Below are 24,797 nucleotides of genomic sequence, written 5' to 3' on the forward strand. Positions count from 1 at the left end.
GTTGAATTTGGCTAGGATTTTCTTTACGAAGTCCGGATGAACACCTATTGTCTGCTTCGATCACGATGACTAGAGAGTCCTAGAAAGCGAGTTGCAGGAAGGCTCCGCATATCAAATTCTTTGGATAGGAAGTCGATCACACTTTGGATGAGAGTTTGGTTGGTGCCCGCCACGAGACAATCATCAACGAAGATGGTGACAATAAGCAGCTCATTTTCATTACGACGATGATACACACAAGGGTCTACTTCACATCTTGTCAGTCCGAATTTTAGGAGAAATTGGTTAAACTTGTCGTTCCAGATCCTCTGCGCTTGTTTTAGCCCATAGATACATTGCTGCAGGAGACAAACCTAGTCTTCTTTTCCTTCAATAGCAAAACCTTCCGGTTGTTCCATAAAAATTTCTTCGTTAAGTTTTCCATAGAGAAACGCGGTCTTGACGTCAAGGAGAGTTATTTCTAAATCACGGAAAGCAATGACAGCAAGGATTGCGCAAAGAGAGTCGTATTTGAGCACCGAAGCAAATGTTTCCCTGTACTCAATGCCGAACACTTGGGTAAAACCCTTAGCAACTAGTCTTGCTTTGAACCTCTCATTCACTTCTTCGTAGGATGGCTTGATCTTGAAAACCTATTTACTTTTGATGACGTTCCGGTCTGCTGGGCGCTGGACAAGGTTCCATGTATTGTTGTCCATCAGTGATTTGTATTCGTCTTCCACCGCCGCTCTCCACAGTTCCGTTGTTTGGTTTTATTGCCTCCTTGAGAGTATGAGGTTCGTAGGGCTCAATGAAATTTGCTATGGACAGGGCTTCCATTCCAATATTCAGATCGGGATTGGGACCATTTTTCAGGAAGAGACCTTCTCCAATCCAGGAAAGCTGGAGTGTAAGCTGGAGTGCGTCCCGAGCGCCGTGGTAGTGGACGATCGAGTGGTAAGTCAGCCTGTGCATCCTGTTGGAGATTTAAATGTTGTTTGGATCTTCTCGGATTTCAGCGTTGATAGTCCCCAATGGTGGACGTTTTTCATCGGACATCTCCTCTGCTTCCATAGAGGCCTCAGCAGAAACTAGGGCTTGATCTTCAGTTTCCATAGACAGCTCATTAGTTTCGACCATATTTGTTGGCGGAAGGAAAAAATTGAAGGGGGTAGACTGGGAAGTTGGTTGTAGAGCCTCAAGCTGTGGTAGGTTGTTTGATTGGTCAACAACTACATTTTGGCTGATTTCAATCTTCCTTTTTGATTCAATCCAAATACGGTATGCCTTCTGAAATTCGCAGCAACCAACAAAGATCCCTTCGATCGCTTTTGAATCCAGCTTCCGGCGACGAGCATCAGATAAGTGAACGAACCCAGGTGACCTGAAGATACGGAGGTTTGAGATGTTGGGTTTTTGACCATGAAGAGCCTGATGGGGTGTGACTTCTCCGGTGCTTGACAGTGTGCGGTTTTATGTGTATCCTGCATTCCCGATAGCTTCAGCTTAAAGTTACTTTGGAACATTTCGAGCTAAAAACATGCTGCGACCGGCTTCAACAATAGTCCGATTTGATCGTTCAGAGACACCATTCTGCTGTGGTGTATAGGGTGTGCCAGTTTCGTGGCGGATTCCCATTTTGGAAAACCAGTATTGAAATTCATGTCCTGCATATTCACACCCATTGTCAGATTTCAACACAGGGACGGTTCCGTTGTGTTGTGTTTTTAAGCTTGCAACAAAATTGCGGAAAAGGTCAGGAATTTGCGATTTGGTCTACATAAATTGAACTTCACACCAGTTGCTAAAGTCATCTTTGAATATTACAAAGAAACGAGATCGACCAGGCGACATGATCTCCTTTGGACCATTTACATCAGGGTGGATTAGGGCACCAACACTTTTTCTTCGAGTTCTTCCGGTCGGAAAAGTCTGTACGTGCATTTTTCCTTTGATACAGCCGGTGCAGAGCTTTGGAGTATTTGGTTCTCGATCCAGGTTTAAGCCATCAACAGCATTTTAGTTAACCATGTTAAGGATCATCCTATGATTAGTATGGCCGAGTCTTCGATGCCAATCAGTAAGAAGAAGAGGGACACCCGCGTTATTGACGACTTCAACATCTCCTTTTCCCTTTACTGCGAGTCGAGTGTTTCCTATCCCCACGACAGTGTGGGCACCTTCTCATGTTGTTTGTAATTAATTATGATGGATCGTTTGTCCGTCATATGCTCTGACGCTCCAGAGTCGGCTACAAAGCCATAGGTTTCAAAATCTACTCAGTAGGTTGATGATGCATACGTATAATCGGTGTGGTCGTCTCTTTGTTCTTGGCTGAAGTTTTACTGTACCTGTGACAGATTTGCACTTCCATTTGTTGGGATTGGAGCTCCATCATTGATTCTGTGTCTACAGTTTTCAACTTTGTGTGGACCGAGTCTACAGTAGCTACAGAGATTATTGTTCTGGTGACCTCCTCCTATTGAGCAACGAAAACTTCCTCGAAATCCACGTATATATCCTCTACCACCTTGGTAACCACCTCGTCTACCTTGTTGAGCTCCACGTGGTACGTGATTGGGTGCCGGTCTATCGTAGCGATTAGAGTTGAAGGCCCATTCGGAGTTTTGATATGTACCACAGTTGTTGCTGGCAAAAGCCCCATCACGCGTTGGGACATTGTTTGAGTTTTGATCAAGTTCGGCAATGGCTTCTTCCTCCTGAAGTTTGGAGAGCAGTAGTTTAACAGTCTTTCCTTTGTCAGGAGAGTTTTTCCACGTTGTATAGAAGTGACGAAAAATCGCGGGCAGAATAGAAAGTATTTTCGATATGACTCGACTCTCTGGGATCTGTTCCCGTATGTCAAGATTTCGAAGCCATAGAACCTCTAATGCGGTCACATGCACACCCTAAGTAGAAAATGTTGTTGTAGTACATACCACAAGGTAATAGTTTTTGAGTTATGTTACCAGTTTTAAATCGATACTCAGTAAATTGTCGTAGCAATATGAGCTTGATATCTGAGGCTGAGCGTGAGTGTTGATTTCTCACACGTTGATACATATACGCTGCAGTGAGCATAACTGTTGGGTTGCATTCTCCAGTTTCAACACTTTTCAATACTTTTAAACAGCTGAGAATATATGGTCAACACAGATGAAAAAGATTCATTAACTCGTTTTCAGAGAAATTCAAGACATATGGAAAAGTGTATCTATGGACAATAATCGATAATGCAAATTTCCACATTTAAGTCACATGAATGATGAATCTATAATCAGTTTGGATTAACATTGGGCTCATCCGGGATTTGAACCCGGGACCTCCTACACCCAAAGTAGGAATCATACCACTAGACCAATGAGGCACTTTTGTAGCCTTACGCACGAGATAAACGAAAAGGTGGACAAATTATTGCACTTTGTATTTCTGATCATAAACAATTTGAGCGTTAGGAGAAACGGCTGGAGAGGCTTGCGATGAACACGTTTCCATACGTGTTCCTCAAGCTTCCAATTACACAAACCAAAATTGGGGCCAAATCTCATACAGGCTTAGATGTTCGGATGTTCAAAGTCTTGCTATGAGTAAGGTGACAATCTTACTCAAGATAACTCTGCGATAACGAGACGACAGCGTAACCTGCTATGAACACGTTTGCCAATCGTGTTCCTCAGGAAAGGTTACGATAAACGAGACAACAGCACTACCTGCTATGAGCACGTTTGCCAATCGTGCTCCTCAGGTCTTAGAAAATGATAAAGGAACTTAGGGCCACAGTCTAGAAGTCAAAAGAAGAAAATTTAGATACTGGTTGCCTGCCAGTATCGAGACACAAACTCAATTGCAATAGAGGGAAAACGAGAAACGAAAGGAAAAAATGGAACTAAGAGCGAGACGTAAGTTGTGAGCCGGGACAAGTGTGTCTTCTAAGCAACTGGTTGATCGTCTCGGGGGTCGTCCGGAGCTCCGCCCTTCATTACCAATTTCCCAAACTCACATCCAGACGTTGCCAGATGGGATGTTTGGTCAGAGAACGCCCTTTTGTTGGCCATTGAAATGCAAACACAATTTAGACTATGTGTTGAGTTTATTTTTTAGTGTCTTGTAGCTTCTGACGTCATATTGGCGATCTTTTAGAGAAATTCAAGACATATGGAAAAGTGTATCTATGGACAATAATCGATGATGCAAGATTTCACATTTAAGTCACATTAATGATATATCTATAATCGGTTTGGATTAACATTGGGCTCATCCGGGATTTGAACCCGAATGACTCCTACACTTAACTCCTACACCCAAAGCAGGAATCATACCACTAGACCAATGAGCCACACATATTACAGACTATGTGTTGAGTTTACTTTTTAGTGTCTTGTAGCTTCTGACGTCATATTGGCCATCTTTAGCTGTAGCTGATCTCTCCTCACATTTCGAATCATTTATGGTTAGAAACATATATGGTCAATCCATTCCTTCGAGCCGGATTTGAACCAGCGCCCTATGGATAACTTATTATTTAATGCTAATCAGGGTTGTTAATATCGCCGCGATGAACGATGAAATCGTCATCGGAAATGAAATTTTTTGTTCGAGCGATTATCGCGCGATAGGTTTTAAAATGAGTATCGATCGATAATCGCGTTTTCATCGCCGATGACGCGATAGCGATAGTTTTTTATTTCAGCAGACTGCTTTTAAGAATCATAAAGTGACAGCTGAAAATGGACGAATCCTACAGTGGTGTTTTCGTTCATCCAAGTTTTTTTAAATACCACGGCCCAGCTGGAAAAGCAGGGAATTATCTTTTTATTTGTGAAAATTGTCCTTCGAAGAAAAAACCCGACGGAACATTATGGACATATAGTTGTAACCAAAAATCCAGACAAAACCTTTTTAGTCATATGAAAAGTGTGCACCCAGGATTGCTTCTATCATTTAAAGCTGCTTGTCAGCAAAGTAGTCATACCATTACCACCCCAACCAAAAGAAAACCAGCATCTGATTGTGATGAGGTTGAGGATGCGGAAATTCAAAGTCGTCAAGCCACACTGGAAGAAGCATTTCAGCCAAAATCTGCGAAGAAAAGTAAGATTTCTTTTTATACTCAAGAAGAGTTTGATGGATATGTACTGGACTACATCATTGAAGGATTGCTTCCACTCAAGCATGTTGATTCTCCTGCGTTCATAAAACTGATGAGATGTGTCTCACCCGGTATTATTTAAAATTTATTTTATGAAAAAGTTCTTTTATTTGATTCGTTTTTTGTTTGTTTCATAGAACATAAGGTTATGTGTCGACAAACTCTTTCAAAACGATTACAAGCTAGATATCTTGAAGCTAAAGAAAAACTTGTTGCCCATTTAATGACACTGAAGGCAGTCTGCACTACAGCTGATTGCTGGTCAGCAAGAGGGAAGTCTTATGTTGGTGTGACATGCCATTGGATTGATCCCAAAAAGCTCAAGAGAATCAGTGTTTGTTTAGCCATTCGTAGAATCTTTGGTCGGCACACATATGATCTGCTGGGGAAAACTTTAGAGTCCATCAATATGGAGTTTGGAATAGACGATATTACTGTGCTAACTCTCACGGATTCTGGATCGAATTTTTTAAAGGCATTCAGACTTTTTGGTGCTCATGGGACTGAGACACAATTGGAAACGGACGAAGAAGAGGACGATGACGCTGTGGTATTTAATTTGAAAATATAATAAAAGCATAAATTTTAATGTTTTCTAATTTGAAAGGTTGGAACTGATCTCGAATTTTTGTTACTTGATTACGATGATGCCGACGATCGGTACAAGTTACCGTGGCATTGTAAATGTGTTGCCCATTTGTTGAACTTGCTTGCTCGCAAAGACGCAGAAAAGGCTTTAGAAACTCCTGCTTTCAAGCTAGCATCTGATTCAGCATTAACAAAGCTCCAGTCTTTGTTTAATAAACAAAGTAGGTCGGACCAGCAAAGTGAAAAAGTGAAAGAGTTACTTGGTACCTAGACAAAAACATTCAATTTTATTTCAAGCAGTAATTGTAATTTTCGCCCAGGTGTTTTATTTGTCATTCCAAATGCCACCCGTTGGAATGCGTGGTATGATGCCATTTGTCACGTGAAAAAAATTGCCGAGGGTAAGAACGGAAGGAAAAATTTAAAATCTGTTTGCGAAGCATTGAAAGTCACACCCCTCAATTCTACGGATTACCAATTTATTTCGGAATATGTTGAGGTGATGAAGCCCATTGCTATCGGTCTAGATCTATTGCAGGGAGAACACAACGTTTCTTCTGGAAATGTTTTGCCATCAATCGTTGTCATTAGAAACTCGTTAAATTCCCTAAAACGTAATCATTTAGAAGGTGCTAACCAACTTTTAGTAGCTCTTACTCTTGTTGACGCACTATTGGCTGGATTAGAAAAGAGATTTGGTAATTTGTTCAATGTAGAACACTTTCAATTAGCTGCCGTGCTACATCCCCAATTTAAATTTAATTGGCTTGGGAACAGCGAAAAGGATCTGAAGCTTCGAAAAAAATAGTATCTAAAGTAGAAGTCCTTTTACAAGATCTAACCGTGCCGACCAACACCAAAGAAACCAGTCCTACAGAGTCTCATGACTTTTACGCATCTCTACGCCAAGCAGCTGAATATCAGCAGCCACTCTCTAATGGAAACATTGAATTAACAAAGTATCTAAATGAAAAAACGACATCTGATATACAAAGTCTCAACTCCTTCCCAAACTTAAAAACATTGTTTTGTAAATATAATGCCGGAATTCCATCTTCCGCTGCTGTTGAGAGATTGTTTTCTCTTGGTGGTCGTGTATTGACCCCTACCCGAACTCTTTTAAGTGATACTCATTTTGAAATTATCGTGTTTTTAAAATCAAATTATTCTTTTCTGTCGAGCTTGTAAAATAAAAACTTAAAAATATAGCTTTTCTGCTTTTGAAAAAAAAATGTTAATAAAAATATTTGAATTTTTTTTTCAATTTGGCAACGTTGTAAAAAGTATCGGCGACTATCGGCGATTATCGCACCGATACTTTTTTGAAACTTCATCGATCGTTAGTCGGCAATGAAAAAAAACACCAGTATTGCTATCGCAATCGAACATACTTTATTTTAGCGATATTAACAACCCTGATGCTAATACTGTTTTCGATTCTACAGTCCACCACTCTACCAACTGAGCTATCGAAGGATGTTATTGATGGGCGGAAAATGTCAAATGTATATGTCTTTACATGAACGCGTCTAGAACACCATTAAGATTTGCGTAATATGACAAGGAACTTGAGAGGTGTTAAACATACGTGTCCAACGCCATCTGTGTGCATAATGTGCAACCATGTACAGCCATTGTACGTGGCTCTCTTGCTTTTCAGTACTGCTACCGTACACATGTTCTCTCTCTCTGCATCTCTCTATCAAAGTTGTGATCTCCAACTATTCATTCAGGTACTTAATAAAAAGATCATAAGTGTGTTTGTCAATTGTGTTATAGCTAATTCAAACAGGTTATGGGCCCAGGTTAACCGATATTTTTTTTCTTCGTAAGTTCAAAAAAAAAAACACCAAACTCAACCACGTTGAACAACTCAGTGGCACAATTGTTCTTCTGCCTCCCATTGTGGAATCGAAATAGTAGAGGTACTTCACACATAATTACTTGCCAATATGTGATCGATTGCCCACTAATCATTTATATGCACAGACTTAAGGGACGTTACTACTATGACTGAATCAAAAATTCCCAAACTTAGCCATATCGAGCAGTTCAATGGCACAAACTTTCAATTGTGGAAGTACAATTGCTGGCTCGTTTTTGACCAAAGTGATTTACTTGATATAGTAGAGGTATTTCACACATAATTATTTGACAATATGTGATCGATTGCCCACTAAACTTTAACAATACTTACTGTTCTCAGGGGAGGTCCAAGTTACCCCAACCAATTGTTAACGAAAACGGGGTTACCACTAATAGCACCCTTATCAAAGAATGGAAGAAGTGTGACACAACTGCTCGAGTTATTCTTATGGAAACTATCACCCCAAAAGAACAACAGGCGTTCGTTAATTGCAAGTCAGCGTTTGCCATTTGGGAGAAACTTGCAGCACAGTACTTGCAAAATGCTTCTGCAAGCACACATGTGCTACAAGCAAGTTTCTTCAAATACCAATATGTCAGTGAACATAGTATGATGACTCACATCACGGCAATAGAAAATCTTGCTCAACAGTTGGAAGACCTAGTGCAACCAATGTCTGAATCCCAAATGATGACCAAGATCGTGTCTACACTGCCGTACAAATTCAGAGGTTTCATGACCGTATGGGACAATCTTTCTGCAAAAGAGAAGACGATGCCCCAACTTATTACCAAATTGATGAATGAACAACATAGAAACACTTGCTCATCCCCTCTCTTAGAGAAGTCTTCTATGAAAGCCCCAAATGCTGAAGCCTTTACAGCTACTAAATCGTATAATTTCAGGAACAATCAACATCAAGACACGACAAGAAACTATAAGAAACAAAAAGTTCTATGTGAATATTGCGGAAAGGCTGGCCACACGGAAGCAGAATGTCGAAGATGCATAAACGAAGAAAATGGAACCCCAGACGTAATATGTTCATACTGTAAATGCTATGATCACACTGAATCAATATGTCAAAAGAAAATCCGACACGAAAGGAATCATTCTAAAAGAAAGACAAGCAATGCTAAACTCTCCCTATCTAATAATCTACCTTTTGCGCTTGGAGCAAGTACCAGACAACTTACAAAAGGAGGATGGTATGCCGATTCAGGAGCCACACATCACATGTGTGAGGAAGAGTCCCTCATGCACAACTAGATTCCCACCACATCGACTTCATGGACTGTAAATGGAATTGGTGGAATCCAACTGATTGTTCGCGGACAAGGAAGTGTACATATCACTACTACAGTATGTGATACGATGCACGCGGCCATACTACATGACGTCTTGCATGTGCCTGGTCTAGACACAAATTTGTTGTCGATCGCATCAGTCACTGATCGTGGAATTGATGTTCATTTTAAAAACCAAAATGTAACTTTCGTACGCGAAGGAACAATTGTAATGACGGGGAAGCGCACTGGAAGAAATTTGTATTTTCTCAACATCACAACAAGAAAAATCACCGAAGACCCTGAATCCACTAAGAAAAACTTCGCTGTCATCGCGCACACTGCCACAGCAAGTAAGGATTCACTCTTCAAGTGGCACCAACGTCTCTCCCATACCAACTACCGAACGATTATCAAGATGGTGGAGGAAGAATTAGTCGACGGAATCAACTTACAGGACCGCATTACTCCCCCCAATGTTTGCCCTGGTTGTGCCTATGGCAAAATGCATCGCCTCCCTTTTAAATCTGGGCGGAATCGAGCCAAACAAGTTGGAGAACTTATCCATTCGGATGTATGTGGCCCCATGCAACAACCATCACCAACCGGCTCTAGGTACTACGTCACCTTTAAAGATGACTTCAGTGGGTATCGAGTAATATACTTCCTTAAACTTAAATCTGAAGTTTTCCAGTCCTTCAAGCTTTTCGTGTGTCGTTTGCGGAGTGAAACGAAGAAACCTGTACACACACTCCGAACAGACGGAGGCGGGGAATTTAAAAGTAATGATTTTTGCGCATGGCTCAATAGAAAAACTATCCGGCATGAGATTAGCCAAGCACATACGCCGCAACACAATGGCGTCTCTGAACGAGACCATCGCACAATTGGAGAAGCTGAACGCAGTTCAATGCACATGAAGGGTGTTCCACTTGAACTCTGGGCGGAGTCTTACAGCTGCGCCATCTACACACTCAACCGCACACTATCCAGCTGTGCCCAACTTACACCCTATCAATTATGGTTCAGCAGAAAACCAAATATTTCACATTTAAGAATATTTGGAACTGAGGCCTATGCCCACATCCCTGACTGTGAACGTCGCAAGCTGGAGCCAAAGAGTATTAGATGCATATTTGTAGGCTACTGTGACAATACAAAAGCATACCGTTTTTGGGATCCGACAAGTCACCGAATAAAAATCAGCAGAAATGCGCTGTTTAATGAAGAAAATGTTCTGGTCTCCTCTAATTCATCAGCTGAACCTGGATTGCCTCCTTATTACACCCCAAACACCATTGAGACTACTCTATCCGACACCACACCACATGACCAGCCAGTATCTGAATCTGTCTCAATCAACGTGCCCTTTGTCATACCGGACCCAGTCGTTTCAGTCCCTAAATTCGTTCAACCAAGAGAACTTCGGCGATCGGCCAGAGGTCATCAACCAAGGCGAGAGTGGGCGGAGATTGCGACCCAGAATGAAGACACTCAGCCAGATGGTGACACACTCAATGAGCCAACTAACTACAATTCAGCCATCTCCGGTGCAGACTCACTTAAATGGAAGAAGGCTATGGAAGAGGAATATAGCTCTCTTATGAGTAACAAAACTTGGTCACTGGTACCACTCCCCTATGGTCGGACTGCTATCGGAGGTAGATGGATCTACAAACTTAAACTAGTATCTGTTGGAACTGTACAACGATACAAAGCACGCTTTGTTGCAAAGGGGTAAACCCAGCGTCTCGGTTTAGACTACGCCGAAACCTATGCACCAGTGGTCAAACTTGACTCACTTCGAACCATCTTATCCATTGCTGCCCACCGTGACCTTGACATGATCCAGCTAGATGTCTGCACGGCTTTTCTCTATAGAGACGTTGAGGAGGAACTTTACGTTCGGCAACCCGAAGACTTCATTTCTACCAACAATGCCTCACTCGTCTGCCGTCTCCACAAAGGGCTTTACGGACTCAAACAGGCCTCACGCTTGTGGAACTCAAAATTCGATGTTTTCCTTACTACGTTTGGATTCATCAGCAGCCAAGCTGATCCATGTGTATATTTGCAAAAAACTAATTCTGAATTTACAATCTTAGCCATCTGGGTAGATGACGGAATCGTTTGCAGCAACAGCACCCAAACAAACGAGAACATCCTCATGTACCTCAAATCTCATTTTTCCATGTCTTCAGGTCCAGCTGATTTCTTCATAGGATTACAGATAACACGTGATCGCCCTCAACGTAGGCTATTCCTGTCTCAACCCCAATATATTCATCGAGTCATTCAAAGGTTCAAAATGATCGACTGTCATCCAGTCAGCACCCCTGCTGACTTTAATTCTCGCCTTAGTGCAGCTAATTCTCCAACGACACCCGAAGAAATTACAGCCATGTCAGACACACCATACAGTGAGGCCATAGGATGTTTGACTTACGCTGCAATTTGTACACGGCCTGACATATCATTTGCCGTCGGTCAAGCAGCCCGCTTTAGCAAAAACCCTGGTAAACCACACTGGACAACAGTTAAGAGAATTATTGCCTATCTCGCAGGAACGAAAAACTACGGACTCCTTTTTTCTGGAAAAGGACGTGCTGAATTCTTAGGCTATTCTGATTCAGATTATACAGGTGATTTAGACTCCCGGAAATCTACATCTGGCACGTTGTTTGTCCATCTTGGATGTGCTATTTCATGGAATAGTCGAAGGCAAACGTGCACAGCACTCTCGACCACGGAAGAAGAGTATGTAGCCGCTAGTAACACCACTAAAGATGCAATTTGGCTTCAACGCCTCATTCAACAGATTGGTAGCATTCCACCCGGACCTGTGCGCATAATGTGTGACAATCAGAGCGCCATAAGCCTTATCCATAATCCTGCTTATCACCAGCGCACAAAACACATTGATGTCAGGTATCATTTCATTAGAGAGAAACAACTTGCTGGTATTGTTGACGTTGTTTACATTAGTACAACCTATCAGTTAGCTGATATCTTTACAAAACCTCTTGAGGCCTTGCGTTTCTCCTTCATTCGCTCACGCATTGGTCTTGCCCCGTCTCTTTCCGGAAATAAAAAAACAAACAAACAAACAAACAAAAACATCTTATGTATCTGCATTCCGTTATTCATGTCTGTACTGTTTGAAAGGGGATGTTAAACATACGTGTCCAACGCCATCTGTGTGCATAATGTGAAACCATGTACAGCCATTGTACGTCGCTCTCTTGCTTTTCAGTACTGCTACCGTACACATGTTCTCTCTCTCTGCATCTCCCTATCAAAGTTGTGATCTCCAACTATTCATTCAGGTACTTAATAAAAAGATCATAAGTGTGTTTGTCAATTGTGTTATAGCTAATTCAAACAAGAGGTTGGGTCACAATCCGTCTTGAACATATTTGGCTGTTGGTTAAGCCGGGGATGAATTTTTCTCTTAAAACTCTTTTCCCTTTTTTAAGCTGCGTCCACAGGGGCACTTTTGCTACGCCTTACTAGGGCGTAACAAGCCCCTTCTTAAAGAATCCATCTTAAAGAAACGCATCCAGATTGCATTTGGGTACGTCTGAACCTTAGAGGTAAAATGGTTGTGCCGTGTTCGGGGGTTTAGAGTGAAAAAAACTTGTAGTCCTAGATAGCGGATTATTTATACTCTCTTATTATTTAAGCAAACAGCAATTTAACTCGAAAATCAAAGTTGTTGAAACAATTCCTAGTGAACTAAATTGTCTTTGGTCTCCATTGAAGAAACAATTCTAAATGTGTCAGTAAGCACTACTGTTTGTATTGAAAATTAAATGCTTTCATATTTAAAATGTTTAGCAGTTGTTTTCTACCATCCAAATGGTCGTGAGGCGTAATAGAATTTTCGCATTTTGACGTAGGCGAGCTGAAAACAAGGTTCCATGGTGTAATGGTTATCACATCAGACTTTGCCCAGCTGGCACAGGTCACTGCTGGGAAGTGACCATGAAACGACCTCTTTTGGCTTGGTAACAACCCGAAGTAAAAACCAGGTCATGTCCGATTTACTGTCTATTGCACACGCCTGGTCACGACCAATTGAAATTATTAGGTAATAACCCAGTGTGTGTAATAACCTGTGAACTGGTGCCAACCTGGTTTAACTCGGGTAGTGACCAAGCAGAAAGAGGTAGTTTAATGATCACTTCCCAGTCAATGACCTGTGCCAGCTGCAGATCAAGAGAAAAACGGTTTACAACTTGATTTACTTCCACAGTTCTTTGCATTTTTGCTTCTGGAACCGGATACAAATAAAAACAATTATTAAAATTAATGAAAATGATAAAATTTGAGAAAATTTCTTTTTTGCAAAATGAAATATTGAAAAGTGAGATCTTCTTAGTCTTCTTATTTTGTTTCTTCTTAGTTTGTTTCTTCTTAGTTTACTTCTTCCTTTTGCCTTTATTGGAGACGGACGAACTAGCCGAATTTTAAATGTTGGATACTGCGGATCTGTTGCATCCACTGGTTCCGGCAACCGGGGAATCCGACAGACTTGGAACACACGACTCAACGACGTTCGAAGTGTCTTCAGCGCGCTGGACTCGACGTTTTGACTTGAAAATCCAATCTTGGGAAGCCTTTTCAATATCAGGATCGTTGACATCTGCGTACTTTATGTTTGCCTTTACCGTTCCTGCAAATTAGAAAAGGAATGGAATTTGTAGTTTAAATTAAATAATTGAAAAGTAATGGGACTAAATGGCAGTCACTTACTAACAACGAGAGAGAAGCAATTTGATCCTTTTACGGCTATTTTCTTCTTATCTCTTCCTATCCACGACAACTCGCAGCCAAATTTGTCCGTCACAAGGGCTGCCCATATACGGCGGACGAAGTCACCAAGGTCACTGCCACCCAATGTCGAATATTTTGAAACCTAAACAAAGAGGAACAAAAGGAAATTAACAGCTAATCTTTAAATAAAAAATTGGATAAACATAATTTTCACAAACACAGGGAAGGGAACTGGACTTAAAAAAAACATTGAAACCTACCAGTTTGATGCAATTGCGTTTGTCCATCAAAAGATCCTCCAGCATCTGCCAGCTGTCACAGTCGTCAACAGGCAACTTCATAACTTCGTCGAAGAGGTCTTCAATGTGTTGGTTGTCCTGGAAGGCCAGCAGTCGATCAATTTTCTGTTCCACTCGATTAACACATTCGAGGATCTCGCAAGATTTCTTCAACGTCAGCCGAGAAACATTCTTGTCGAAGGAGGATTCTTGAGCAATCGCGGGTTTCTTGAGGGAAGATGAAGTATTGCTATCGACATAAAGACGCCTCTTGGAGCCAGGAGAAGCTGCGACATGCTGATGACTGGAAACTGAAGACGACATTGGAGCCGGAAGCTGGTGGTTCATGTCACGGAGGGTAGAGAGGGGCTTAATACCAAGTGGCTGCTTGAAACGACTGATGGTTTCGACACCATCCTTCTGCGTGTTGAAGATCTTGGAGAAAACCGTTTTCGCGAGATTGTTCAAATGACGGGATTTGTTTGCACTGGCTTTAGCAGTGACAGGCTTTTCAGCAACCGTGTTGACAGTGTTTGTCTTGGTAGCGTTTACCTTGGCAGCGTTTGTCTTTAAAAGGTTGGACTTGGCAGCGTTTGCCTTTGCAATGTTGATCTCGTTGGTTTTTTTCTCGGCTGCTGACTTGCCTTGACTTTGGACAGGACTCTCTCGTAAAGTGGTAACTTCATTCTCCGATTCTAGATCTGAAACATAAATCACATGAACATTGACATAAATCAGACTTAACGCAGACCGACATAAATACACACCTTCATCCAAAGCTGGTAAAGTGTCTTCAATCGTTTCGTCGGGAGACGAGTCGCTATCCTTGGTAAGGTGTCTTCAATCGTTTCGTCGGGAGACGAGTCGCTATCCTCCTCTGAACTGAAAGCGCACTTTTGGGTTGATGTTGAAGGGCCGTTTGTGATTGATCTCTTTTCCATTGTAGGGCTGAACCGACGAGGAGGTAAAGATCTTCTTTTCTTCGGCTTTTCCACATCCGAAGTAAGCAAATCAGAATCAGGGTTCAACGCTCTTTTTTCCCACCCTCTGGCAACTTTCCAGTCATCTGTCGAAATAAATAAAATAACATAATGTATAATTAATCGTTAAATTAAGATGTATACGAGCTACGATTATTTCTACGGAAAACTTACCACAAATTTTAAGCAACATGTAAGGATAACTGGGCCAATTTGAGTCGGGAGTTTGGTGACTTCTTACAGCCTTTTCCAATTTCGGTCCCTTAAAGTTTGGATAAAACATGACATCTTGGTCCACTCTCCAATTTTCGGAAACCGTTGCTACTTCTTCCGCCGATGAAGTGTAGAAGATGAATGTTTCCTAATTGAATTAACCATCACCATCAATTAACCGAGGTAAGCTTAATACTTTTGCTTTAATCTATATCCGTTATATTTTAATTTGTGTTATATTCTCAGGTAAGAATTCTTTCCATTAAATTGGCGTAATCTTCCAGGGTGAACAAGACCTCTATGAAGTAAAATTCTTCGATTTGCACTAGTGGACAGGTTAGCAACATGTTGTGAAAAATTGTTTACTCATAATTTAATATAGAGTTTTGTGTTTAGTTTACCGTCCCTGTTTGACCTGGATATCTGTTTAATTGAAATTTATCAAGGCTTCACATCTTTATCTGCCAGATGTATCTGATGAGTAACATAGCTCAGCCGACACCGCTCGTGATCCTCGAGGATTTGCAGTCAAATTTTACACCGAAGAAGGCAACTGGGATTTAGTCGGAAACAACCCCCCATATTTATTATTCGTGATCATATTCTCTTTCCGAGCTTTATTCATAGTCAGAAACGCAATCCAGTAATCCAATTGAAGGTAAGTTTAATCATTTTGAGAGAAAGTAAGACTCAGTATTTAATTTTGTATATTTACATTGAATACGTACTAGGACCCTGATATGTTCTGGGATTTCATATCTCTTCGACCTGAAACGACTCATTAAGTTTGTTTTATGTTTTCCGATCATGGGACTCCAGATTGTTATCGTTTCATGAACGGTTACGAATCGCATACCTTTAAGTTAGTTAATGCTGAAGGCAAGCCAGTGTACTGCAAATTTCATTTCAAGGTATTGACAAATTATTGAAAATTGTTTTATTGATAGGATTCTAACGAGTTCTGTATTTCTTAGACCGATGAAGGGATTCGTAATTTAGATGCGGGCAAAGCTCATCAACTTACTTCCGATGATCCAGACTATGCAACTCGTGATCTGTATAAAGCCATTTCTAAAGCAGATTTTCCTTCCTGGTTCGTAAAAATTTAAGTGATGACCTATGAAGAAGCAGAAAAGTTCAAATGGAACCCCTTTGATTTAACTAAAGTAATTTCATTCTTTTTCAACAATCCCAAAGATCATTGTATAATTTTTTAAAATTATTACCAGGACTGGCCGCAGGCAGATTTTCCATTAATTCCAATTGGCCGTATCCGAAATGTAAATCGATCTTGGACCGCAACCCAAAAGATTACTTTGCTGAAGTTCAACAAATTGCCTTTAGTCCAGCTTATAATTAACCAGTAACATCACATCGGCTATCCTATATTGCAAGGTAGCCTGAAATTTATTATCTGTTTATTTATTTTCAACATTGAAATTTTTGACGGATTGATGCTTAACATTTATTTTTTTAGGCTACAATGGAGGAACCATCCAAAAGAAGAAAGTTAGTAGTTAAGAGGAGACAGTTGATTAACAGATTCAACCAAGAGTTTGCTATGCTCGGTGGACAGCTTGACGGTGAACTGCTTGTCAGCCCACGCCAAAACGTTCTGCTGGTTGAGGAAGATGTTGTGAATAGCGCAGACGAAGATGCCGATGATGAAAAAGATGACAACGAGGACGCGCCGCTTTCCTTGAACAATGACGAGATGTCTGAGACTTCGGGCCATTCAAGCTCAACAGATGTAAACCAATCGTCTCCAACATCAATCAATTTCAACGACTTACCCCAAAGTCAAAATGACGATGAAAATCATGCTTATAATGATCGTTCAGAATCATTGTTGGAGTCCGATTCTGATGCAACACCTCAATCTACTACAGATGAAAGCGAACAATCCGGTGACGAAGGCATAGACTTGGAGGATTGGGACGACATCGATGCCATTCTAAATGCAGAAGCGGAGCCAATTGATCAAGATGTAGAGCTGAAAGAGTTTTTGGCCGATTGGTTAACGAAAGAAGATGTCTCGGGCACAGCCGCCGACAGGCTTATCAAAGGTTTGAAGGACCTTCGTCATCAAGGCCCCACATTCGCTTTCTTGCCAAACTGTTCAAGAACCCTACTGAAGACTCCACGCAAAGTATCTGTTATTCCGCTATCGGGCGGAGGTGTTTACTATCAGTTTGGGTTAGCAAAAGGAATTCAACATCAACTTGGGCGACGTCTACTCAACAAGATTTCTTCCGTCGTGAGAGGGCGCGTGAACACGGATGGATTGCCGCTGAGTAAAAGCAGCTTAAGTCATTTTCATCCCATTCTGTTTCTGTTAGAAGGAGAGCAAACTCCTTTCCCTGTTGAAATTTACCATGGACATCAGAAGCCTGCAAGTGCAAACGAATTATTGAGAATGTTCGTGGAAGAAGCCTCCAGTTTGCAGAGTAATGGCATTACTCATCGTGGTCTTGTACTTGGGTTTCAAATCTTAAACTTCAATCTTGATGCTGTAGACCGCTCATTTATCTGCGGGATCATGGGTCATTCCGGCTACTACTCGGGTCCGAAGTGTGTCACAGAAGGTTTTTATTATGTTACACCGGGAAAACATAAAGGCAGACTAACGTATCCTGATATGGAAGCAGCACTACGAACTCATCAGACATTTGTAGACCGCGAACAACCAGACCATCACGTTAGATTGTCCGTATTGGAAGACCTTTCCATTGATATGGTTCTCGATTTCCCAATTGTCTACCAACACCTAGTCTGTCTGGGAGTAATGCGGAAGCTTCTCAAAACCTGGGTGAAACGATCGACATCTGTCGATCTAATCAGCAAAGAAAATGTGGAAGAAATTTCACGCAGGTTAATAGCGATACGCAACTCAGTCCCAAGCGAATTTGTTAGGCAGCCGCGCTCTCTTGTCGACCTTCCAAGGTGGAAAGCCACCGAGTTTAGACAGTTCTTACTTTACTGGGGCCCTGTTGTTTTGAAAGATCTCCTTCCCGCTCCATTATATAACCATTATCTTTGCCTCCATCTAGCAATGAAAATTTTGGTATCCGTAAAATTATGTTTTCATTACAACAATTACAGTAAGCAATTGCTTCGCCACTTTGTATCTGAAAGCCGGAAATTGTATAGTCCTGAATTTGTTGTTTATAATGTTCATGGACTTATCCACCTTCCTGATGATGTACTGCGTTTCGGCCCTGTCGATAACTTCAGCTGTTTCCCGTTCGAAAACTTTCTACAGCAGATTAAGAAAAAAATTCGTCGCAGTCAAAACCCTTTGGCACAGGTAGTTAAAAGGCTGGCAGAAGTGGCAAGTTGTAGAAAGCTATCCACCCCTGTCAACGCCCCTTCATTACTGTTGTCTAATCCCCATTGTCGTGGCCCTTTACCTGATGGTAACGATGTTCTTTTCGAAGCAAAGCAGTATAGAACTGCTGTACTTGATCCCTGGCGATTAACTACTAGAGCCCCTAACAACTGTGTCTTCATCAACGATGGAACAATTGTATGTATTCAAATTGTTATGCAGGTTGGTGATGATGTAGAAATTGTTGGTTTCCGTTTTCTCGAGCCCGAACCGCTTTTGGAATCTCCTTTTGATGCAAATGGTGTCCTTCAAACGTACCGTGTGAATACTAATTCAATCAGTCCCCTAATAAGCTACCCAATTGAAAATGTAAAATGCAAAGCATATGCGATTCCTATGTCCTGGCAATTATATGATTTTGACGAGGAGGCGGAAGAAACCAACCATTTTGCTATTTTTCCTTTACTGATGGAAGACAAGTACCGATAGAAGTTAAATAAACAAATTTTCATTGAAAATTTTATTTTGAATTTATTTTTCTTCTAATATCGAGTCGAAATAAAATTTACTAGCAAACAGTTCCAAAAAACAATTAATTTGTTATGGTAACTTGTTGGGAAATTAAGATAGTGAAAAGGTAGTGACCAGGTAAAATCAGCAGCCAACTGCCTTAAACCTTTTTATGGTACCTTCTTGGGAATTTGAGGCAGTGAAAACGTAGTGACCAGGTATTGACAATCAGCAGCATAAAGGATGGTAGCGACAAGTTGGCCAAATAGCGTTATGGTCACGACCCAGCCAACGATGTGCCAGCTGGGTGACTCTGATAATCTGAGTTTGATTCTCAGTGGAACCTCTAATTTTTAACAGTTTCACCCTTGTAAGGCCATTCAGTTTTGATGATAAGTAACAATGAATACTTTTTTATTATACGCGACTTATATAACGCGTGAAAGGCTCATTGGTCTAGTAGTATGATAATTGCTTCGGGTGTAAGTGATCCCGGGTTCAATTCCCGGATGGGCCCGCGTTTTCTAAAATTTAAACTACTAGATTTACAAGTGATGTTCTTCTTTTTAATGAAAGATAAGAACGACGGTCAGCCGAGATCAAAGAAGAAACCAAAGTTCTATCTGTGCTAGTTCAGCAGGATTAAAATATGCCTAGCCGTTGCGTTTAGAAACCATCGTTGGGAGTGTCAAAGAAAACATCGAATGTTAAAGTCTTTGTAATGACCACCTTCCGAAGTACTTCTTTAACTCCCACCTTGGTATATGCCCTTGAAACATCGCATACAATTAGGAGCTAATTCAGGGGATAGTCAGGTAATAGCTCGATGGTAGTATTGTAGAATATATTTCTATTGCCATCAGGGTTGTATCATCAATTTACTAAAAGTGACTATAAATATATAACTGATCGTAGCAGGACTCGAACCTGCAATCTTCGGATCCGAAGTCCGACGCCTTATCCATTAGGCCACACGACCATATTGTTGTTGTTGCATGAATTATTGAAATTTAAATTATCATGCCATGGTTCGCTCAAACATAATCTTTAAAGATAAGTTCTGTGTAGATTTGTAATGAATGGCAGCGATGGGATTCGAACCCACGCCTCCGAAGAGACTGGTGCCTTAAACCAGCGCCTTAGACCGCTCGGCCACGCTACCCTACTGATTCGGCAAACAGATGTTTCCCGGTGCGAAAAAAACGAAAATTAGTCTCCAATTACAACACGTGAATCAATCTGGTAGATTGGTTAGTAGCTTGGTTTGGTATTATCGTTGGACATGTAAATTATTCATTTTGTTTAACCTCTAGAGAGGTTCTTTAAGTTACAAATGGTTTAATTGTAAATTGTTCGAGCGAGCATGGCTCGCGATGAACAATTGAGATTGTTTGTAAATTAAGAGTGACGATATTAACTGATGTGTGTTGACCTTGTGTATTGAGCTCTTCCTCCAGCAAGAACTAAAGTGGTGGGCGTATCCCCTATGCTACCTCAGACCTTTTTTTTTTTTTTTTGGTAACATTGAGGTAAACAAAAGATGGATATGTTTTTTTTTTTTTTTTGTTTTTTTTTTTTTTTTTTTACAGTTTTCTGCCGTTCTGGTTGACGCGGTTGCCATTGAAGCCTCTATTGCCACCACGGTTGGTATAATTGTTATTTCCACTGCGATAGTTGTTGTAGTTTCCGCCATGGTTGCTGCTGTTGTATCCGCTGTATCTAAAAGAATATAAATATACACTTTATCAGTAGAATATTTACAAGGGATTTTAGGAGGGCGGGAGGGAATTAAACCCAGTTAATATCGTCACTCTTAATTTACAAACAATCTCAATTGTTCATCGCGAACCATGCTCGCTCGAACAATTTACAATTGTATGTAAATCCGTTCGATATTAACTGATGTGTCTTCATAGCATTAGACTGGGAATCTAGCATATCATTGCGACCGAATTACTGAAGGCTCACGATGACAATTCGTCGTTGCCCATATTATTGAGGACCGCTGTCTCGACCAAGTTTATGTCCTTGGCGTCCCGTTTGTAAAACTTAGCGAAGGTGGATTCTCGCGCCCAGTGACCCTGGTTTAATATGGACTGGATCGGGATCCCTGCCGCCGCCGCTTTAGAGCCTGCAGCTCCTCTTGTCGAGTGTGCCGCAAATACGGAAGTGTCTATTCCTGCTTGTCTCAACTGCTCTTTGATCCAGCGACCAATAGTGGAGCTACTAACCGGTTTGTGTGGCTTCGTGGTACCGATGAATAGGTAATCCGCATTTGATGGAGAGCGTAGTGGGGCGGTCTTTACTGCGTAATACTCCAATGCCCTGACTGGGCATAAATTAGGGTTCTGAGGCCAAACGTTAACGAAAATTTGATGCAGCGCCCCCGTGCGCTGGCTCTTCCTTGGTCGGCCGAGCGTGAACACGGCTTTAGAATCCGATATATCCAGAGAATGCGATTGAACGGATGCTATATCAGAGCAGCGCAGCATGGTAGTGAGGGCGAGGAGCGTTACTACCTTCCTAGAGAGTTGGATTAGGGAAAAATCAGCCATTGCCGTCAGCTCGAAATGAGACAGAACTACACTCGGGTCCCATGTATGGTTGTATTTGGGTGTTGGAGGTCTCTTGTTATACATCCCCGAAGCAGTTGAACGACCAAAGGTTGTTTACCGATACTTGTGCCTGGTGAGTCTCCGCCGCGACTTAGGCTCAGGGTTGACGACAGCATGGAGCGTGACATGTTCAACGTGCTGTAACTCTTGCCGGAATTAAAGGTCTTCGTGAGGTAATTTAAGACGTTGTTTAGGCCAGGAGACAAGGGATCAACATCCCGTTCAAGGCACCAACTACGCCAGTCGTTCCAGGCGGACTGGTATGTAGAGTGTGTATTTTGCCTGGATGCCCCCAACAATAATTCGACAACATCTCCCGGAATGCCTTGGGCTTCGAGGCAATTCCGGACAGTCTCCAGGCGATCAGGCGTATCGAGCCGTCTTGGGTGAGCGGGTGGTTGTGGCCTCGTGGAGATGTTAGCATCGCTTGATTGTGAGGCAAGAGACGCGGCACATCGACGGACATCTCCATCATGTCCGGAAACCAGGCCTGGCTCGGCCAATACGGTGTCACCATGACAACCTCTGCTTGATCCCGTATCAGCTTGGTCAGGCATTTCGGAATGAGCTTGAATGGGGGAAAACAATACCCTTGGAGATCCTTCCAGCAAAGTGAGAATGCGTCTACCCTTGAAGCTCCTGGCTGAGGGAACCAACTCACAAAGACAGGTAGCTGGGCATTCCATGTGCTCGCAAAGAGGTCCACTCTCAGGTGCCATATCTTTTGGATTTTTTGAAATGCTTGGCTGGACAATCTCCAATCTCCTGACGCCAAGGGTCTCCTCGATTCTATGTCTGCCCGAAAATTGGCCGAGCCAGGGAGGTAAACTGCATGTAAATTCAGGTTCCTTTCTTCACACCATTTTTTTATCTCCAAGGAGATTGAACATAAGTCTCTTGAACGTGACCCACCCTTCTTGTTAATATAACTTACTGCTGAGGTGTTGTCTACTAAGATCTCTACAGTGATACCGTGTCTTTGGGCCGTAAAACATTGTAAGGCTCGTAGGGCGGCAAGTAATTCCAACGCATTAATATGACTACCGCACTCCTTTACTGTCCACGGGCCCCCTGTGCTCACGTCTTCACATACTGCTCCCCACCCTGTAAGAGATGCGTCTGATGAAAGACAAAGAGAAGGAGCTGTCTCTATCATAGAGCGACCGCTAATTAAATCTGCCTTAGTAGACCACCAAAGCAGGTCTTCTGATGCTCCGGGCGTAATCTTTACACGTCTTTGTAAACTGTCTTCCATCTTCTTCGTCTCCGTTATGTAAAGCGCCTGAAGATCCCGTAGGTGGGCCTGAGCGTAGTTGACGGATGACGTCGCCCAATTAAGGTTGCCTAAAACCTTGGCGATGTCACGCAGTGTGGCAATTCCTTCTTCTTGCATCTTAACACACAGCCGTTTGATATCTCCTACTTTCTTTTCCGTCAGGTGAAAGGTCATGGAAACTGTATTGATGATCAACCCTAAATATTCCATGGATTGCGAGGGAACTTGGATAGATTTTTCTGAGCATATTATAAATCCTAGCGATTCCAATAGGGACTTGGTGAGCTGCACTGCTTCCTTGGCAGCTATTTGCGATGCCCCGATCAACAACAGATCGTCCAAATAGATCACCAAGCGGATTCCTTTACGGCGCAGAAAGGCAACCACTACCCTAAGTAGTTTGGTAAAAGCCCACGGAGCCGAACATAGACCAAAGGGCATGGAGACATACTCGTACAAAAAACGCCCTCATCGAAAGCGGAGAAATTTACGATGACCGTGAAAAATCGGGATTGTAAAGTAGCGTCTTTTAGGTCGAGTTTTGCCAACCAGTCCCCTTCTCTAATTGTATCTTTAAGTGTGTTGACCCCCTCCATCTTAAAATGGTTGTGAACAACGTGTTGGTTAAGCCTTTTCAAATTAATAATTGGACGAAATTTCCCTGGTGTTTTCTTCGGAATAACAAATAAATTACTAATGTACTCCCCCACTTCAGATTTTACTTCCGTGATGGCTCCTTTCTCTAGCAGACTGGCTACTTCTTGGTCACATAGGGCTGTATGACCCCCTTTAATCACCATAACTGATAGGATGCTTGACTGGGTAGGGACAGAAGTAAACTCTAATCTTAACCCTTGCGTCACCGTCCCTAAGACCCACGGGTCTTTTGAGAGACGTTCCCAAGCTGATACAAATAGGGACACTCGACCACCGAAGGCACCAGGAAAAGCAAGAAGGTTGACATACCGGTTGTTGTTAGACTGCGAGCTACCACCATATGCCGCTGCTGAAGTGTATGCCCTGGCTGGTCTCTGAAGTGGCGTAACTGGAACCACCCCACTCTTTTCACCTGCTTGAATATCCATGGTATTCATTGTCTTCATCTGGTCTACCAGCTTACCGATGAATTTTGGGCCAAACAGATGCTCCCCGCCGTCAGCTGGGAGAATCTTCTTGTTATCCAGCAAACTGGTGAATCCGGGATAAATCTGGGTCAAAATGTTGCGTCGACGTGCTCTGGTGACGTCGTTTAATAGCGTGGCCCAGAGTCTCAGTGCGATCTTGATTGCCTTGGCGTCTGATCTCGACTTTTTCTTCAAATTAGCACGGCTATGTAAATAAAGCAACGGTTTAGCAAGATCAAGAATTTTAAAGGTTTGACTTCGGTAAATTTTCTCAATTGAATCGATGTTTGACTTCGATGCTCTGGAGTTCTTTATCGTCTTCAAACGATAATAAAAGGACTCATCCATCTCAGGATTTGTGAGTAATTCTGACTTCCTTGCCAACTTGGGTTTGAAGGTCTCTCGGTCCTTCTTCACCTCTTTCTCGTCGATCCCCGTGACCACCCAGTTGGAAACACTCTTGATGGTCTCCCTACTAACTTTAAATTTTTTCGATTTAGAACTTGAACTTGAATCTGAACTAGCGCTTGAAGAGCTCGAACTAGTAGAGTCGGACTTAGAGCTAGAGTCCGACATGCTTGCTTGACTAGAGCTAAAAAAGGTCTGAGGTAGCATAGGGGATACGCCCACCACTTTAGTTCTTGCTGGAGGAAGAGCTCAATACACAAGGTCAACACACATCAGTTAATATCGAACGGATTTACATACAATTTACTTATTTTAAGGAACACAGAAATCCAATGGTAAAGATTCATTAACTCGTTTTCAGAGAAATTCAAGACTTATGGAAAAGTGTATCTACGGACAATAATCGATGATGCAAGTTTT

The 24,797-nt window shown here is 42.0% G+C and overlaps 1 protein-coding gene, 1 long non-coding RNA gene and 2 other non-coding genes across 4 annotated transcripts; 2 read left to right on the forward strand and 2 right to left on the reverse strand.

The window, feature by feature from the left end:
• The first annotated feature begins 4,506 nt into the window (after window positions 1-4,506).
• LOC123471045 lies at window positions 4,507-6,924 on the forward strand. Its single transcript, XM_045171908.1, has 4 exons — window positions 4,507-5,199; window positions 5,266-5,678; window positions 5,736-5,979; window positions 6,037-6,924. The coding sequence occupies exons 1-4, from the start codon at window positions 4,707-4,709 to the stop codon at window positions 6,522-6,524; spliced, it is 1,638 nt and encodes a 545-aa protein (XP_045027843.1). The 5' UTR covers window positions 4,507-4,706; the 3' UTR covers window positions 6,525-6,924.
• A 9,325-nt stretch (window positions 6,925-16,249) lies between these two features.
• LOC123471315 lies at window positions 16,250-16,692 on the forward strand. Its single transcript, XR_006645781.1, has 3 exons — window positions 16,250-16,282; window positions 16,346-16,511; window positions 16,594-16,692. It is a non-coding gene; the product is annotated as an uncharacterized LOC123471315 (long non-coding RNA).
• Window positions 16,693-19,860: 3,168 nt separating this feature from the next.
• Trnar-ucg lies at window positions 19,861-19,933 on the reverse strand. Its single transcript has one exon. It is a non-coding gene; the product is annotated as a tRNA-Arg (tRNA).
• A 101-nt stretch (window positions 19,934-20,034) lies between these two features.
• Trnal-aag lies at window positions 20,035-20,116 on the reverse strand. The gene has a single exon. It is a non-coding gene; the product is annotated as a tRNA-Leu (tRNA).
• Between the last annotated feature and the right edge of the window lie 4,681 nt (window positions 20,117-24,797).

The sequence above is a fragment of the Daphnia magna genome, linkage group LG4, assembly GCF_020631705.1.
Source record: "Daphnia magna isolate NIES linkage group LG4, ASM2063170v1.1, whole genome shotgun sequence".
Taxonomy (NCBI): Eukaryota; Metazoa; Arthropoda; class Branchiopoda; order Diplostraca; family Daphniidae; genus Daphnia; species Daphnia magna.